The sequence below is a fragment of the Heteronotia binoei genome, chromosome 8 (genome assembly GCF_032191835.1).
Source record: "Heteronotia binoei isolate CCM8104 ecotype False Entrance Well chromosome 8, APGP_CSIRO_Hbin_v1, whole genome shotgun sequence".
NCBI lineage: Eukaryota > Metazoa > Chordata > Lepidosauria > Squamata > Gekkonidae > Heteronotia > Heteronotia binoei.
Window position 1 is genome coordinate 118,721,499 of NC_083230.1, and position 19,446 is coordinate 118,740,944.

At 48.1% G+C, this 19,446-nt stretch overlaps 1 protein-coding gene across 1 annotated transcript in view; it reads left to right on the forward strand.

Annotated features, from left to right (window-relative positions):
- KIN (Kin17 DNA and RNA binding protein) overlaps nt 1–19,446 on the forward strand; it is a 39,416-nt gene that overhangs the window by 2,164 nt on the left and 17,806 nt on the right. Inside the window, exons 2-8 of the mRNA XM_060245967.1 lie at nt 2,424–2,518; nt 4,428–4,471; nt 4,579–4,701; nt 8,881–9,062; nt 13,474–13,522; nt 15,443–15,500; nt 17,767–17,893. Of these exons, the coding sequence (XP_060101950.1) occupies nt 2,424–2,518; nt 4,428–4,471; nt 4,579–4,701; nt 8,881–9,062; nt 13,474–13,522; nt 15,443–15,500; nt 17,767–17,893 (678 nt within the window). The remainder of the gene's footprint in view (nt 1–2,423; nt 2,519–4,427; nt 4,472–4,578; nt 4,702–8,880; nt 9,063–13,473; nt 13,523–15,442; nt 15,501–17,766; nt 17,894–19,446) is intronic.

The window sequence follows — 19,446 nt, forward strand, 5'->3', positions numbered from 1 at the left end:
CCCTTCCACTTTGCCCCCCAAAGCACCATGAATACAGAGCATCACTGCCCCAGACAGTTCCAATAATATACTGTGGCTAATAGCCACTGATGGACCTCTGCTCCATATTTTTATCCAATCCCCCCTTGAAAATGGCTATGCTTATAGCCGCCACCAGATCCTGTGGCAGTGAATTCCACATGTTAATCACCCTTTGGGTGAAGAAGACTTCCTTTTATCTGTTTTAACCCGACTGCTCAGCAATTTCATTGAATGCCCATGAGTTCTTGTATTGTGAGAAAGGGAGAAAAGTACTTCTTTCTCTATCTTTATCCCATTCATAATCTTGTAAACCTCTATCATGTCATCCATCCCACAGTCGACTTTTCTCCAAGCTAAAGAGCCCCAAGCGTTTTAACCTTTCTTCATAAGGAAAATGTTCCAAACTTTTAATCATTCTACTTGCCCTTTTCTGCACTTTTTCCAATGCTATAATATCCTTTTTGAGGTGCGGTGACCAGAATTGTACGCAGTATTCCAAATGAGACCGCACCATCGATTTATACAGGGGCATTATGATACTGGCTGATTTGTTTTCAGTTCCCTTCCTAATAATTCCCAGCATGTTGTTGGCTCTTTTTATTGCAATTGCACACTGTCTTGACATTTTCAGTGAGTTATCTACCACAACCCCAAGATCTCTCTCTTGGTCAGTCTCTGCCAGTTCACACCCCATCAACTTGTATTTGTAGCTAGGATTCTTGGCCCCAATGTGCATTACTTTGCACTTGGCCACATTGAACCGCATCTGCCATGTTGACGCCCGCTCACCCAGCCTCAACAGATTCCTTTGGAGTGCCTCACAGTCCTCTCTGGTTCTCACCACCCTGAACAATTTAGTGTCATCTGCAAATTTGTGGTATTTAAGCTGTGAGCTCCTGCATCAATTAGTGTGCTCTGGGGGCCCTACTTCCTGAGCTAAGGCAAAAATGTGTGAGTCGGAGGCTAAAAATCTATGAGCAGCTCACGCTAACTCAGCTTAGAGGGAACTCTGCTTCCCACCTATATATGTAAGGCTTGAGGAACTCCTGTTTCTGTGAATCTGAAGAAAAGTGTATGCCTCAAATTATAGATAGAAATAATAATAATAAGATGATATTGGATTTATATCCCGCCCTTCACTCCGAAGAGTCTCAGAGCGGCTCACAATCTCCTTTACCATCCTCCCCCACAACAGACACCCTATGAGGTAGATGAAGATATTGGATTTATATCCCCCCCTCCACTCCTAAGTCTCAGAGCGGCTCACAATCTCCTTTACCTCTTCCCGCAACGCCACAACAGACACCCTGTGAGGTAGATGAAGATATTGGATTTATATCCCACCCTCCACTCCAAAGAGTCTCAGAGCGGCTCACAATCTCCTTTACCTTCCCCGCCCCCACAACAGACACCCTGTGAGGTAGATGAAGATATTGGATTTATATCCCGCCCTCCACTCCGAAGAGTCTCAGAGTGACTCACAATCTTCTTTACCTCCCCCCCCCCACAACAGACACCCTGTGACGTAGATGCAGATATTGGATTTATATCCCGCCCTCCACTCAGAAGAGTCTCCGAGCGTCTCACAATCTCCTTTACCTTCCCCCTCCCCACAACAGACACCCTATGAGGTAGATGAAGATATTGGATTTATATCCCACCCTCCACTCAAGAGTCTCAGAGCGGCTCACAATCTCCTTTACCTTCCTCCCCCACAACAGACACCCTGTGAGGTGGCTGGGGCTGAAAGGACTCTCCCAGCAGCTGCCCTTTCAAGGACAACCTCTGCCAGAGCTATGGCTGACCCAAGGCCATGCTAGCAGGTGCAAGTGGAGGAGTGGGGAATCAAACCCTGTTCTCCCAGATAAGAGTCCGCACACTTCACCACTGCATCAAACTGGCACTTTTTTGTTGCAATTGCACACTGTCTTGACATTTTCAGTGAGTTATCTACCATGACCCCAAGATCTCTCTCTTGGTTAGTCTCAGCCAGTTCACAACCCATCAGCTTGTATTTGTAGCTGGGAATCTTGGATTCTTTGGTCGTAAAAGTGCCATCGGTCTTGGACTTGGTTCTTTTGTAGCTTGTTAACGCAGACTCTTATTGTGGGTACGCAGTTCAGTAGTCACAGGATCATTCTCCCAAATAAACATAATTAAATGTCCTTTATTTATAAACATCATTCAGCTGTCACTGCAGAATTTGCAACCCTTTAACAAACGAATCCGGTTGCTTACGTACCAAGTAAGCTCTGCCTTGTTGTTTCTTTATATAAATATCTGTCCTTATACATTGGTGGCAAAACAAGCTTGCCTGATGGCTTATTGCTGGTTCAAACAGCGCAAGTTGCCAGTTCTGCTGGCCGCAATTGCATTTTTGATTGTTTTTTTTCCCCCCCTAGAATGGCTTCAAATGTCACTGCATGTCGGAATCTCACCAGAGGCAGCTGCTGCTTGCGTCAGAAAACCCTCAGCAGTTCATGGATTACTTTTCAGAGTGAGTGCAACCAGTATTTTGGTGTGGACTTTGCTGTTCCTCAGATGACGTCAGGATCCTTTTGGCAGGAATTCTCAACGTCAAGTTAATTGTAATTCCCAATGTCACCCACTAACACCTTTCCTGCTGCCCACCCAGCATTTTTAGAAAATGGGTGGGGCCAGATGGGGCTGTGGCCCAACAGAGTTTCTGATTGGCTGTGTGGGTTAAAACAACACTGTTTTAGCAGCAGCTGCCACCACAGTTTTAGATTTATTCTCTTTCACTTCTCTTTCCCATTGTATTTTTGAAATTGCCTCTCTTTTCTCCTACACTTGAACCCTGCTGGATCAGACCAGGGGGTCCATCCAGTCTCACATCCTAAGAACATAAGAAAGCCCTGCTGGATCAGACCAGTGGTCCATCTAGTCCAGCATCCTTGGAACATAAGAAGAGTCTTGCTGGATCAGACCAGTGGTCCGTCTAGTCCATCATCCTAAGAACATAAGAAGAGCCCTGGTGGATCAGACCAGTGGTCCATCTAGTCCAGCATCCTAAGAACATAAGAGCCCTGCTGAGTCAAAGTAGTGGTCCATCTAGTCCAGCTTTCCATCTCACACAGGGGCCAACCAGTTCCTCAGGAGGTCCAGCAACAGGGCCTATAGTGAGTTATGGTGGAAAGTGAGTTATTAACCATCATACCAAATTTGCAGTTTGAGCCAGCTTTCTATAAGGGGAATTCTTCAGGGCTGGCTATTGCCTTCCAGTGTTGAAAAGCTGGTTGTTTCTATGCTTGAAGGAGCAGCCTTTCTTGAATTGCAGTGAATAACATATTGTTAAAAAAAGAAGAACACTTTCCCCTGCTCTGAAAAAATTAGCATTGTACATCTGTCAGCTGTGGTGAATGTTTCTGCAGCAGAACGTTGGTGTGATCAGGAGGCAGAAGCTTTGTGGTGCCTGTTAGTCCTGTGAGTAATTAGGTGTCTTTTGCTTTTGATGAAGAGTCCTGTGAAGTCAGTATCACTCTTACCTGATGGAGGGATCCGTGTAACTCAAAAGCTAGCACACGTACATAAAAATAAGCTTGAGTCTAGTACCTTTAAGACCAACAAAGTTTAATTTTGGCTATAGGTTTTCATGTGCATGCACATTTCTTCACATATATAAAATGTATCTGAAGAAGTGTACATACACAAAAATAACCTTATACCCAGAATTAATTTTTTTTTTGTCTTAAAGGTGCCACTGGACTCAAACTTTGTTCTGTTGCTTTAGACCAGATTTGTCAAACATGCTGTCCGGGGTCCAAATTAGACCCCCGGAGGGCTCCTATCAGGCCCCAAGCAACTGGCTGTCATCTTCTTCCTTCTCCCTCTCTCTTGCTTCCTCCTGCATAACAGCTTGCTTTGCCAGGCTCTCTCAATCACACAGCAGAGCTACTGAGCCAATCCTTTCTTCCTTCTGTTGGCTGAGGCTCCTCCTCCTGGTCCCCGGGGGAAGGAAGGAAAGAGCCGGAGCTTCCTTTGCTCAGTCCCCTGGATCCCATGGGAGAGATACAAAGAAAGCACTTTTAAGACCAACGAGTGTTAGCATCTTAAGTATTAAATTAAATTTAAGCATTATATTAAAAATATATATTTAATTGTGTTTGTGTCCTTTATAAAGTTTATATCTCTGCTACCTAATCTTAAATGGGTACACACGTGTCCCGGCCCAGCATGGCTCAGCCCAACCCGACATGGCCCAGCCCAACAAGGTCTCATTTATGTCAGATCCGGCCCTCATAACGAATGAGTCCGACACCCCTGCTTTAGACCAACACGCCTACCCACCGGAATGAAAATAAGCTGTTATCTGGTATTTCCTTAACATAAGCTGTCTCAAAATTTTGCACCAAATTGCTAAAACTATATTTTTCCTCTTCCCTTAGAGAATTCCGGAACGATTTCATCGAGCTGCTTCGAAGACGCTTTGGTAAATCCTTTTGACGTCGTGACGTTTTTGTTTGTTCCTAAGTCAGTCAAGAGTGCGTTCTGTTCAACGTCAGCTCCGCATTGAATGGCGCCGTTTTCTCGTTCTAGGGACGAAGAGAGTCCACAACAACATAGTGTACAATGAATACATCAGTCACCGGGAGCACATCCACATGAACGCCACCCAGTGGGAAACGCTGACCGATTTCACCAAGTGGCTCGGGAGGGAAGGTAATTTTATTTCCTGGAAGGCAAACTCCTGAGAGAGATGTTTTTAGTAGCCTTTTTAGTAGTCTTGCCAATGAGAAAAACCAGGAACCTTGATTCAGACATTCTAAATCAGGGATTTCCAAATTTCTCCATTCCGGTGCGGTAATACTGTGACTGCTGTCGCAAGCGGTACTGTAAATGAACCAACTTGGAGCTCAGTGGCATCTTCAAGACCAACAAAGTTTAATTCTGGGTACAAATTTAACGATTATGTCATGGAAACGATTTTATTGTATATTTGTATATATTCAATCGCACAGCAGAGCTATGGAGCCAATCCTTTTTTCTTTCTGTTGGCTGAGGCTCCTCCTCCCGGAGCCCATCAAGGGAGGGCGGGATATCGATTTGATGAAATAAATAAATAATTGATTAAATAAATACAAGTGCGCGCGCAAGCTCATACCCAGGGTTAAGCTTTGTTGGTCTTAAAGGTGCCACTGGATTCAAACCTGGTTCTGCTGCTTCAGACCAACACGGCTCCCCACCTGGATCTGTTTTCCCCCCTCCAAAAAAAGAGGTCCTCTCAGCTGAATTTCAGAATCAAAATTCTTAGTAAGATAAAATATCATAGCCATGAGGAAGTACATCTTGTTCACAAAAACCTGAGCTTGGAAACTGATAACCACCATTTGCTCCTCCTGTTTCTCTACTGGAAGAAGAAGATGATATTGGATTTATACCCCGCCCTCGACTCCGAAGAGTCTCAGAGCGGCTCACAATCTCCTTTACCTCCCCCCCCCCCACAACAGACACCCTGTGAGGTGGGTGGGGCTGGAGAGGGCTCTCACAGCAGCTGCCCTTTCAAAGACAGAGTCTCAGAGTGCTTCACAATCTCCTTTACCTTCCTTCCCCACAACAGACACCCTGTGAGGTGGAGAGGGCTCTCACAGCAGCTGCCCTTTCAAGGACAACTCTGCCAGAGCTATGGCTGACTGATGGCCATGCTAGCAGGTGCGAGTGGAGGAGTGGGGAATCAAACCCGGTTCTCCCAGATAATAGTCCGCACACTTCACCACTACACCCTTATAGCCTCCAGGGGTGCATTCCATATTTCAGGTGCTGCCACTGAGAAGGCCCTGAACCGTGTAGAACACAGCCTGGTCTCCCTTGGTCTGGGGATGGATAGTAGATGTTGCGTCCCTGAATGCAGTGCTCTCTGGGGAACATGTGGAGAAAGGCGGTCCCGAAGATAGATAGGCCCCCAATCATATAGGGCTTTAAAGGTCAATACCAACACCTTGAAACGGACTTAGAACACAATAGGTAGCCAGTGCAGTTCTTTCAGCACCAGCTGAATGTGCTCCCATCGCCGGTGTGGTTCAAGTGTTGGACCAAGGTTCAAATCTTCCTCTGCAGTTGAAGTTTGTGGGGTGACCTTGGGCCATTCTCTCTCTCAGCCTAATCTACCTCACAGGGTAGGGTTGCCAACTTTGGGTCGGAGAAATACCTGGAGATTTGGGGGGGGCGAAGCTTGAGGAGAACAGGGTTTGGGGAGGAGAGCGACTGCACATATAGTTTCACGGAGTCTACCTTACAAAGCAGCCATCTTCTACAGGTGAACTGGCCTCTGGAAACCGCTTGTAATCCCAGATCTCCAGCCCCCACCCTGAGGTTGGCAACCAAGCTCACAGGGATTGTTAGGAGGATAAAGAGGGAATGATGTCAGCCACTTTGGGTCCCCGCTGGGGAGAAAAGCAGTGTAAAAGTACAGTGAATAAAATAAATAGCGTATTGACTTTGAGCCAGGGAGATCTCGGTTCAAGCCCCAATGCAAATTGAGTCATTTTACATTTCTCCCTGTTAAAATTGATTTTATTGGTTTTAGTCCAGTTTTCCAGCCTGTCAAAGTCATCCTGTATCCTGTTTCTGTCCATACCAAACCTTTAATGGCATAATAGATTCAGATAAAAATACACAGAATATAAAAATTTAAACATTGGAGATAAAATCAAAATCAAAATAAAACCGAGCTTACAGATGCATTCAAACATGGTCAGAATTAAATTTAAGGATGTCAGCCAGAAATTTTGCCACAGCCTCACTAACCACCCCCTCAGTATCACTCAATAAATAATAACAGGGTGGCAGAATAGACAAATCAGGAGAAAAAGAAAGCTTGCCAAATAAATCTTTACGGAGGTAATGGTAAAAAGAACAATTAAGCAATATATGCTGGATTGAGTCAGGAGTATTGCTCCACAGGAGCAAAGTCTGTCGGCTAAAGGGACTCGCTGATATTTCCCTTGTAAAACTTTGGAGGGAAACGCATTTAGTCTAGCCAACATAAATGCCTTGCGATGACTTGGAGTGGTTAGGTCTGATAGATAATTGGGCATTTTGCCACAGAAAGCATAGAGACCTAAGGAAGCTGGAGAGCAAATATAAGGGTCAGTTGGCCGTAATTTCGTTTCCTCCGATTCCCACAGTCTCAGTTTAATACATCTGAAGATATATGACTCATCAGAGGTAGAAAAATCATCTACCTCTAACCCCAATTGATAGAGTTTCTGTCTTCTACTGTATCTGCAACCCCTCCCAATTTAGTATCATCAGCAAATTTAATAAGCATTCCCTCTATTCCTTCATCCAAATCATTGATAAAGATGTTGAACAAAACAGGTCCCAGGACAGATTCTTGAGGCACTCCACTTGGAGAGCCAGTTTCGTGTAGTGGTTAAGTGTGCGGACTCTTATCTGGGAGAACCGGGTTTGATTCCCCACTCCTCCACTTGCAGCTGCTGGAATGGCCTTGGGTCAGCCATAGTTCTCATAGAGCTGTCCTTGAAAGGGCAGCTTCTGGGAGAGCTCTCTCAGCCCCACCCACCTCACAGGGTATCTGTTGTGGTGGAGGAAGATAAAAGAGATTGTGAAGCACTCTGAGACTCTGTCCTTGGAAGGGCAGCTGCTGTGAGAGCTCCACTCCAGCTCCACCCACCTCACAGGGTGTCTGTTGTGGGAGAGGAAGGTAAAGGAGATTGTGAGCCGCTCTGAGACTCTTCGGAGTGGAGGGCGGGATATAAATCCAATATCATCATCTTCTTGTCACTCCTCTCCAAGAGGATGAGGAACCATTCACAAGCACTCTTTGGGTGCGATTCGTCAACCAGTTACAGATCCACCTAATGGTAACAGGATCCAAACCACATTTTGCCAACATGTCAACAAGGATATTATGTGGAACTTTATCAAAAACCTTACTGAAATCAAGATGAACGATGTCTACAGCATTCCCTGCAAGGTAGTCACTTTCTCAAAAATAGAGATCAGGTTAGTCTGACATGACTTGTTCTTGAGAAACCCATCACTAAGGTCCCCCCTCGTCCTAATCCAACACGTGATGAGGCAGCCTTCCTAAAACAAAGCAGGTCTTGCTTGGGTCAGTGCCTGGAGGAAAACTGCCTCACAAGAGTCTTTTTGTTTTTTTAATCAGGAGCTCCTTTGCATTTTAGGCCATGCCCCCTTGATGTAGCCAATCCTCCTGGAACTTACAGTAGACCTTGGAATAAGAGCCCTGTAAGCTCTTCGGGGATTGGCTACATCAGGGGTGTGTGGCCTAATAGGCAAAGGAGGTCCTGCTAGAATTCCTTACAGGGCTCTTCGTACAGGGCCTGCTGTAAGCTCCAGGAGGATTGGCTCCATCAGGGGGGAGTGGCCTAATAGGCAAAGGAGGTCCTGCTAGAATTCCTTACAGGGCTCTTCGTACAGGGCCTACTGAGAGCTCCAGGAGGATTGGCTACATCAGGGGGGTGTGGCCTAATATGCAAAGGAGCTCCTGCTACAAAAAAAAGCCCTGCTTGTGCCTGCTGACAGGAGTTCCATGACTGAAGGGAAGCCAGATGTAAATCTAATCCATAAATCAGTAATTCTGGGATGGAAGAGCTAAGTGTAAACTTGTGGCAGAGAAACGATTTGAACCAGGGACTCTGCAGCTCCCATACACCAAGGCATTCTTAATTGGGCAACAGTAAACTGAAAATAAACGTGCTGAGCTTTGGACTCGGATCTCAGCACTTTTCGATGGCAAATGGGCTCAAGGGAGCAGAAACACCCAGACCTTCATTCTTTTGCAATCTCTCTTTCTTGCCCCTCCTCCCTTTCTGCCTCTCTCAAGACCGTAACGGTTGCCGTGTGGTTTTTAAGGCTTCTGCAAGGTGGACGAGACCCCCAAGGGCTGGTACATCCAGTACATCGACCGGGACCCCGAGACGATCCGCCGGCAGCAGGAGCAAGAGAAGAAGAAGAAGCAGGACTTGGACGACGAGGAGAAGACGGCCAGGTTCATCGAGGAGCAAGTCCGGAGAGGCCTGGAGGGGAAGGAGCAGGTGGGGATTGGATTCCCGGGTGGGGTTCCAGCCACGGACGCGCTCATGTCTAAGTAGAGCCCCCAGGAGATTTGCAGCCGCACCCACCAACATCCCTGTCTCTCTGCCCCTGTTTCCCAATGTATCCTCGACTGTGACTTTCTGTTGTGCTCCCTCTAAGAGAGCCAGTTTGGTGCAGTGGATAAGTGTGCAGACTCTTATCTGGGAAATCCGGGTTTGATTCCCCCACTCCTCCACTTGCAGCTGCTGGAATGGCCTTGGGTTTAAGCCATAGCTCTCTTATCTTGGAGAAGCGGGTTTGATTCCCCCACTCCTCCACTTGCACCTGCTGGAATGACCTTCAGTCAGCCAGACGGAGCTGTTTTGCCAGGCGTTTGGTTGAGTCAGTTTGGAGAGACAGTTTGGTGTAGTGGATAAGTGTGCGGACTCTTATCCGGGAGAACCGGGTTTGATTCCCCACTCCTCCATTTACAGGTGCTGAAATGATCTTTAGTCAGCCATAGTTCTCACAGAGAACTATGTCCTTGAGAGGGCAGCTGTCCTTGAGAGGGCAGCTGCTGTGAGAGCCCTCTCATCCTCACCTACCTCACAGGGTGTCTGTTGTGGGCGGAAGAAGATATAGGAGATTGTAAGCCACTCTGAGTCTCTGATTCAGAGAGAAGGGCGGGGTATAAATCTGCAGTCTTCTTCTAAGCTAACGTGAGCTAGCTCACAGATTTTTCACCTCCAGTTCACATGCTTTTGTCTTAGCTCAGGAAAGATGGCCTCAGAGCACAATAATAATAATAATAATAAAAAGAAGACTGCAGATTTATACCCTGGCCTTCTCTCTGAATCAGAGACTCAGAACATCTCACAATCTCCTATATCTTCTCCCACAACAGACGCCCTGTGAGGTGGGTGGGGCTGAGGGGTCTCTAACTGCAGCTGCCCTTTCAAGGACAACCTCTGCCAGAGCTATGGCTGACCCAAGGCCATTCTAGCAGCTGCAAGTGGAGGAGTGGGGAATCAAACCCGGTTCTCCCAGATGAGAGTCTGCACACTTAACCACTACACCGAACTGGCTTTCCAAACTGACTCAACCAAACGCCTGGCAGAACAGCTCCATCTTACAGACCCTATAATTTATGCAGTACTCAGAACTTTAATGCCGGTAGCTCAGAAAGTAGAATTTTTGCTCACAAGACTCTGCATCTTAGAGGGAAGATTGGTTGGAAGTCCAGGGTCTTCTAGTCCAACCCTCTGAACAATGCAGGAAGTTCACAAACACCTCCCCGTCCACACACACCCAGTGACACCTGCTCCATGTCCAGAAGGGGAAGAAGCTGTGGTATAGTGGAAGAGCTTCTGCTTGGCATGCAGAAGGTCCCTGGTTCAATTCCTGGCAGCTCTAGTTAAAGGTTCAGACAGTAGGTGGTTTGAAAGACCTCCACCAGTGGGGCCAGAGCTCCAGAAGCCCTCCCACTGTTGCCCCCCCAAGCACCAAGGAGACAGAGCATCACTGCTCCAGTTATAACAACATAAGGGAAGCCATGTTGGATCAGGGCAATGGCCCTTCCAGTCCAACACTCTGTGTCACATAAGAACATAAGAGAAGCCATGTTGGATCAGGCCGATGGCCCATCCAGTCCAACACTCTGTGTCACACAGTGGCCAAATCCCAGGTGCCATCAGGAGGTCCACCAGAGGGGCCATAAGAACATAAGAGAAGCCATGTTGGATCAGGTCAATGGCCCATCCAGTCCAACACTCTGTGTCACATAAGAACATAAGAGAAGCCATGTTGGATCAGGCCAATGGCCCATCCAGTCCAACACTCTGTGTCACATAAGAACATAAGAGAAGCCATGTTGGATCAGGCCAGTGGCCCATCCAGTCCAACACTCTGTGTCACATAAGAACATAAGAGAAGCCATGTTGGATCAGTCCAATGGCCCATCCAGTCCAACACTCTGTGTCACTTAAGAACATGAGAGAAGCCATGTTGGATCAGTCCAATGGCCCATCCAGTCCAACACTCTGTGTCACATAAGAACATAACAGAAGCCATGTTGGATCAGGCCAATGGCCCATCCAGTCCAACACTCTGTGTCACATAAGAGAAGCCATGTTGGATCAGGCCAGTGGCCCATCCAGTCCAACACTCTGTGTCACATAAGAACATAAGAGAAGCCATGTTGGATCAGTCCAATGGCCCATCCAGTCCAACACTCTGTGTCACTTAAGAACATGAGAGAAGCCATGTTGGATCAGTCCAATGGCCCATCCAGTCCAACACTCTGTGTCACATAAGAACATAAGAGAAGCCATGTTGGATCAGGCCAATGGCCCATCCAGTCCAACACTCTGTGTCACATAAGAACATAAGAGAAGCCATGTTGGATCAGGCCAGTGGCCCATCCAGTCCAACACTCTGTGTCACATAAGAACATAAGAGAAGCCATGTTGGATCAGTCCAATGGCCCATCCAGTCCAACACTCTGTGTCACATAAGAACATAAGAGAAGCCATGTTGGATCAGGCCAATGGCCTCTCCAGGCCAACACTCTGTGTCACATAAGAACATAAGAGAAGCCATGTTGGATCAGGCCAGTGGCCCATCCAGTCCAACACTATGTGTCACATAAGAACATAAGAGAAGCCATGTTGGATCAGTCCAATGGCCCATCCAGTCCAACACTCTGTGTCACTTAAGAACATAAGAGAAGCCATGTTGGATCAGTCCAATGGCCCATCCAGTCCAACACTCTGTGTCACATAAGAACATAAGAGAAGCCATGTTGGATCAGGCCAGTGGCCCATCCAGTCCAACACTCTGTGTCACATAAGAACATAAGAGAAGCCATGTTGGATCAGTCCAATGGCCCATCCAGTCCAACACTCTGTGTCACTTAAGAACATGAGAGAAGCCATGTTGGATCAGTCCAATGGCCCATCCAGTCCAACACTCTGTGTCACATAAGAACATAAGAGAAGCCATGTTGGATCAGGCCAATGGCCCATCCAGTCCAACACTCTGTGTCACATAAGAACATAAGAGAAGCCATGTTGGATCAGGCCAGTGGCCCATCCAGTCCAACACTCTGTGTCACATAAGAACATAAGAGAAGCCATGTTGGATCAGTCCAATGGCCCATCCAGTCCAACACTCTGTGTCACTTAAGAACATGAGAGAAGCCATGTTGGATCAGTCCAATGGCCCATCCAGTCCAACACTCTGTGTCACATAAGAACATAAGAGAAGCCATGTTGGATCAGGCCAATGGCCCATCCAGTCCAACACTCTGTGTCACATAAGAACATAAGAGAAGCCATGTTGGATCAGGCCAATGGCCCATCCAGTCCAACACTCTGTGTCACATAAGAACATAAGAGAAGCCATGTTGGATCAGGCCAGTGGCCCATCCAGTCCAACACTCTGTGTCACATAAGAACATAAGAGAAGCCATGTTGGATCAGTCCAATGGCCCATCCAGTCCAACACTCTGTGTCACTTAAGAACATGAGAGAAGCCATGTTGGATCAGTCCAATGGCCCATCCAGTCCAACACTCTGTGTCACATAAGAACATAAGAGAAGCCATGTTGGATCAGGCCAGTGGCCCATCCAGTCCAACACTATGTGTCACATAAGAACATAAGAGAAGCCATGTTGGATCAGTCCAATGGCCCATCCAGTCCAACACTCTGTGTCACATAAGAACATAAGAGAAGCCATGTTGGATCAGGCCAATGGCCTCTCCAGGCCAACACTCTGTGTCACATAAGAACATAAGAGAAGCCATGTTGGATCAGGCCAGTGGCCCATCCAGTCCAACACTATGTGTCACATAAGAACATAAGAGAAGCCATGTTGGATCAGTCCAATGGCCCATCCAGTCCAACACTCTGTGTCACATAAGAACATAAGAGAAGCCATGTTGGATCAGGCCAATGGCCTCTCCAGGCCAACACTCTGTGTCACATAAGAACATAAGAGAAGCCATGTTGGATCAGGCCAGTGGCCCATCCAGTCCAACACTCTGTGTCACATAAGAACATAAGAGAAGCCATGTTGGATCAGGTCAATGGCCTCTCCAGGCCAACACTCTGTGTCACACAGTGGCCAAAAAACCCAGGTGTCCTCAGGAGTCCATCAGAGGGGTCAGAACTCCAGAAGCTCTCCCACTGTTGCCCCCCAGGCACCAAGAATACAGTGCATCACTGCCCCAATCTCACTGCAACTGTTGGATGTGTCACTTTGAATTTCCTAGACGCTCATATATCTTGGACTTCTCTGCCTTTCGGCTCCTGCCCTTGACATCTACGGCAACTGCAGAGGCGCCCAGCCAGGCTGGTTTTGACCCTCTGCCGGTGTCAGCAATGGCAAAAGCTCACACAAGCTAAGAAATTGTTCCAATCTTGTCTTGCAGGAAGCCCCGGTCTACACAGAACTAAACCGGGAAAACGAGGAAGAGAAAGGTAAGGGGACGTGCAACGTTATGCAGGGTTAGAGCTCTGGAGAGATGTACAAGAACTCTGAACCCGATGCAAAATCCCACAGTCATGTGCCGAGCCCTTATTCTCATTTTGCACAAAGAACTCGTGTGGTGCAGCGCTTAGACTGCCAAAGATGTGGGAGCTCAAGAGTGCGAATCCCCCACTCTTCCATGGAAGCTTGCCAAGTTACTTCGGTCCACCCGCTTACAGCCTAACCAGGATTATTTTGTAACAGGAGCTCCTTTGCATATTAGGCCACACTCCACTGATGTAGCCAGTCCTCCCGCAGCTTACAAAAAAGAGCCTTGTAAGCTCTTGGAGGATTGGCTACATCAGGGGGGTGTGGCCTAATATGCAAAGGAGCTCCTGCTAGAATCCACCCCTGGGCCACACACCCCTCATGTAGCCAATCCTCCTGGAGCTTACAGTAGGCCCTGAAAGAAGAACCTTGTAAGCTCTTTGAGGATTGGCTACATCAGGGGGGCGTGGCCTAATATGCAAAAGAGCTCCTGCTAGAATTCCACCCATGGACCACACATCCCTGATGTAGCCAATCCTTCTGGAGCTTACAGTAGACCCTGTACTAAGAGACCTGTAAGCTCTTGGAGGATTGGCTACATCCGGGGGGGGGGGGGGGTGGCCTAATACGCAAAGGAGTGCCTACTACAAAAAAAACCCTTGAGACTAACCAACCTCACAGGGTTGTTGTGAGGACAGAACAGGGATTAGGGAACCTTTTGCACTGATTTGAAGGAAGTCAAGGCTAAAAGTGTGCTGGATAAATTCTCAAGAAAAGAAAGAGCCACACCAGTCATAGGAGATTAAAAAAATAGGGCCAAGGCCGATGATGTGAAATCAGGTAAAATATATATTTATTACTCCGTTTAATTTCCCAAAATTCCCTATGCATTTTGCCAACAGGCTTCATCAGGAGACTCTAATATATCTGGGACAGAATGAGCTCTAGCAGTTTCGTATGTGCCTGTTTTAGGACCTGTATTTAAACTTTCAGTGCATAGCATTGAAAGTTTAAATACAGAAGCCATGTTGGATCAGGTCAATGGCCTCTCCAGGCCAACACTCTGTGTCACACAGAGGCCAAAAACCTTCAATGTATTTAAACCTTCAATGCACAGCAGCCAAGAAGGTCAGAGCGCCTGCTCCGGCTGCAACGCCACTGAGGATGTTCTCCGCAGCCGAGAACGAAACGTCTGGAAGAAAAACTTTCTCCAGTAGAACACGGCACTTGAGCCCGAAAGAGTCTACAAACCCTAATGATTTCAGTATATTGAAAGAGCCAGTGTGGTGTAGTGGTTAAGAGCAGCGGGCTTTAATCTGGGAGGGCTGGGCTTGATGCCCCACTCCTCCATTTGCGGTTGCTGGTTGACCATGGGCCAGTCACAAGTTCTCTCAGAGCCGTTCCCTCAAGAGCAGTTTTCTCAGGGTTCTCCCAGCCCCACCTTTCTCACAGAGTGTCCGTCGTGGGGAGGGAAAAAGGCAAGGAGATTGTGAACTGCTCTGAGACTCCAAGTATAAATCGGAAAGGAAAGGTCCCCTGGGGTGACGTTGCTATCACAACGTTTTCACAGCATACTTTTTTACGGGGTGGTTTGCCATTGCCTTCCCCAGTCATCTACAGCCCACCCCCCCAGCAAGCTGGGTATTCCTTTGACCGACCTCGGAAGGATGGAAGGCTGAGTCAACCTCGAGCCGGCTACTTGAAAACCCAGCTTCCGCCAGGGATCGAACTCAGGTCGTGAGCAGAGCTTAGGACTACAGTGCTGCAGCTTTAACACTGCGCCACGGGGCTCTCGAAGTATCAATAAATGGGGTATAAATCCAATCTCCTTCCGCCTGGAATGTAAAAAGAAAAATAAGTGTTTTTCCCTTTTTCTTTCCTAGTGGTATTTAATTTGAACAAAGGAGCAAGCACTTCCACAGCGTCGCAACCTAAGCCCAGGTGAGTGCTTCTCTCGTTTCTCCAGCTTGCGTTCGGGCTCTTCACTCCCCCGCCCTTTGCCATACTGAGTCCGCTTGTGGAGAGGGCGGGATATAAATGGAAAGTAATAAATAAATAAATAAATAAATACAATGGCACAATTCGCTCCCATATTCTTGTGCCCCTCCCGCATGTGTCCGTGGCGGTTTTCACAGAAAAGCATCCTGGTGGGTTTGACTCGTGGACCTGGAGCCTAATTTCTGACATCGCCACTTGTTAGTTAGTTAGTTCGTTTTTATTCTTATATCCCGCCCTCCCCCGCCAAAGGCGGGCTCAGGGCGGCTCACTTGGAGGATGTTTTTGTCAGTTTTCAGCTTCTATTTAAGAAGACGACAGCAGATTTATACCCCCGTTCATCTCTCTGAATCAGAGCCTCAGAGCGGCTCGCAATCTCCCATATCTCTTTCCCCCACAACAGACACCCTGTGAGGTGGGTGGGGCTGAGAGGACTCTCACAGCAGCTGCCCTTTCAAGGATAACCTCTGCCAGAGCTATGGCTGACCTAAGGCCATTCCAGCAGGTGGAAGTGGAGGAGTGGGGAATCAAACCCGGTTCCCCCAGATAAGAGAGCTATGGCTGACCCAATGCCATTCCAGCAGCCGCAAGTGGAGGAGTGGGGAATCAAACCCGGTTCTCCCAGATAAGAGAGCTCTGGCTGACCCAAGGCCATTCCAGCAGCCGCAAGTGGAGGAGTGGGGAATCAAACCCGGTTCCCCCAGATAAGAGAGCTATGGCTGACCCGAGGCCATTCCAGCAGTTGCAAGTAGAGGAGTGGGGAATCAAGCCCAGTTCTCCCAGATAAGAGAGCTATGGCTGACCCGAGGCCATTCCAGCAGCTGCAAGTGGAGGAGTGGGGAATCAAGCCCGGTTCTCCCAGATAAGAGAGCTCTGGCTGACCCAAGGCCATCCCAGCAGCTGCAAGTGGAGGAGTGGGGAATCAAACCCGGTTCTCCCAGATAAGAGAGCTCTGGCTGACCCAAGGCCATCCCAGCAGCTGCAAGTGGAGGAGTGGGGAATCAAACCCAGATAATAGTCCACACATTTAACCACTGCACCAAACTGGCAAGGGAAAGGAGATTTAAAAGTTCCAGCCCTCGTGATGGCACAGGGGAAGTAAATTTTCAGGCAGTGTGTGATGTATTGGTTTACATTGTTCATAGTCCCCCTTGCTTACAGGGGCTTAAGGTGGATTACACAGGGTGAGTCAGTACAGTCAGCAGAATGCGACATTCAATAGCCAGGGATTCCCCAACGTAGTGCCTCGAAAGCCCCTTGCTGGAGTCACCGTAAGGCTTGGATAAGAGCCCTCCAAGGAAGACTCTGCAGAGGAAGGCCATGGCCAACCACCTCTGCTTCTCCCTTGCCTTGAAAGCCCCTAGCTGGGGTCACTGTAAGCCAGGCGACACTTAGCCCCGCTGACATACGCACGGGATGGTACTACTGTTTCTGCATCCCCTCCCATAATTGGTTTCCTTTTTCTTAGACTTTTAGCGTCCTTCAGGGCTGGTGAGAGCCAGCGTGGTGTAGTGCTTAAGAGCAGCAGACTCTAATCTGGGAGAACAGAGTTTGGTTCCCCACTCCTCCCCATGTAGCCAGCGGGCTGACCTTGAACCGGTCACTGTTCTCTCAAGAGCAGTTCTCCGAGAGCTCTCTCAGCCCCATCTACCTCACTGGCAGTGTTCTCTCTGAGATGAGTTAGTGTGAGCTAGCTCACAGTTTTTTAGTCCCCGGCTCACACATTTTTGCCTTAGCTCAGGAAGGGTGGCGCCAGGGCCAACTAATTGATGCAGGAGCTCACAACTTTAAAACCAGTAGGTCACAGAGTCGAATTTTTGCTCACGAGACTCCACAGCTTAGAGGGAGTGTTCCTCACAGGGCGTCTGTTGTGGGGAGGGGAAGGGAAAGGAGATTCTAAGCCGCTCTGAGATTCCAAGTGAAGAATGGGGTATAAATCCAATCTCCTCTTCTTCTCTTCCCCCTTCATTTTCTGATTCTTGTTGGGAAAAGAAAGATATTTTGAAAGGCCACCTTTTGAGAGATGAAATAGTTAGGGAGATGGAGCCACACAGCGTTTGGCCCATAGTAAGAGCTGAGCAGAGACTTCAGGAGTTTTCGTTAAGAGCAGTCCAGAGGGCAGAAGACGGTCAAGCCAGGGGGCCTGTGGGACATCTTTGCCTTCCTAGAAAGGCCTGCAGCTGCTTTACTAACCCTTAGCCTCTTTCTGCAGTTTGCTTGGGCCCAGCGGCCTGAAGACGGCAGGGACGGCCCCGACGGCGAAGCGGAAAGAAACCCCTCCGGTCCCAGGGCAGTCAAAGGAAAAGAAGAGGAAGACAGCACTGGAGGAGATCATAGAGGTGACGTGAGAAGCATTTCTCCCCCCCCTTCAAGAATTCTGTTTAAGACATCTTTATCCCACCCTTGAGGAGTTTAGGACAAATTAGGGACTCCCGGCATAAAAAATGGAGCAATGGTTGTGCACTCTGGTCTTTGGGAGAGAATTCGAGTTTTTAGCTGCTAGCTTTTTCAAAGCTGTCTTGGTGGAAGGGGAGGGGCCGCGGCTCAGCGGTTGGAACATCTGCTTGGCATGCAGAAGGTCCCAGGTTCAATCTCCGGCATTTCCACTTCAAGGACCAGGCAGTGGGTGATGTGAAAGACCTCAGCCTGAGACCCCGGAGGGCTGCTGCCAATCCGAGTAGACAAGACAGAGACAGATTTTGCGCTAGGCTTGTTCCGGGTAGAGAGCCCTTTTGCTCCCGGGGCTTCTCTCCGGTTTTGCACAAGTTGCCCCTGTGAGGGTTTTTACTAACACATGTAATACCAAAAGAATTTTTTACTAAACAATATCCAATAGTTTGACCACCAAATGAGCACTCCCTGGAGAAGACTCTTGAGAGTCCCTTGGACTGCAAGAAGATCAAATCAGCCAGTCCTAAGGGAAATCAACCCAGACTGTTCCCTGGAAGGTCAGGTGCTGAAGCTGAAGCTCAAATACTTTGGCCACTCAATGAGAAGGGAGCACTCCCTGGAGAAGACCCTTGAGAGTCCCTTGGACTGCAAGAAGATCCAATCAGTCAGTCCTAAGGGAAATCAACCCTGACTGTTCGCTGGAAGGTCAGATGCTGAAGCTGAAGCTGAAATACTTTGGCCACCCAATGAGAAGGGAGCACTCCCTGGAGAAGATCCTGATGCTGGGAAAGACAGAAGGCAAAAGAAGAAGGGGACGGCAAAAGAGGAGATGGCTGGACAGCGTTACTGATGGAACAAACACGAATTTGAGCAGACTTCGGAGGATGGTGGGAGACAGGAGGGCCTGGCGTGACTTGGTCCGGAGAGTCGCAAAGCGTCAGACTCGACTGTGTGACTGAACAACAACATCCAATAGCATTCCAAAAATTCTTTTTTACAAAAAATTGTACAGTGTTCTCTTTGTTTGCAGAGCTACACGAAGTCCCAAGAAATTCCAAAATGAATATGCTTCCCAAAACAGGTGTGGCTGCAAATGGACTGCGCTTCTGTCCTCTTTTTGGGGTTTCCTTCTTCAGGCGGCTCACCGAAAAGGGTAAATTATTTCAATTGGCTGTGCTCTTGTCTCCGATGGGTCCCTCAAGAGAAGCCCAGGGCAAATGAGGAGCATTGAGCCAGACCCACTGGAGACAAGAGGACAGCAAATTGAAATAATTTACCCTTTTTGGTGAGCCGCCTGAAAAAGGAAACTCCGAAAGGAGGACAGGCGCATTCCATTTGCAGCCACACCGCTTTGGGAAGTAGTCGTATCCATTTTTTGCTGTGAAAGTTTGTGGCGTTCTTACCCAGTGTATAAAAACCTTGGAAGCTTGAAGAAGCTATATGCGAAACAGGGGCACTAGTACAAACCTGTTGCCTTACGGATCGCCGGCTGCACTTGTTA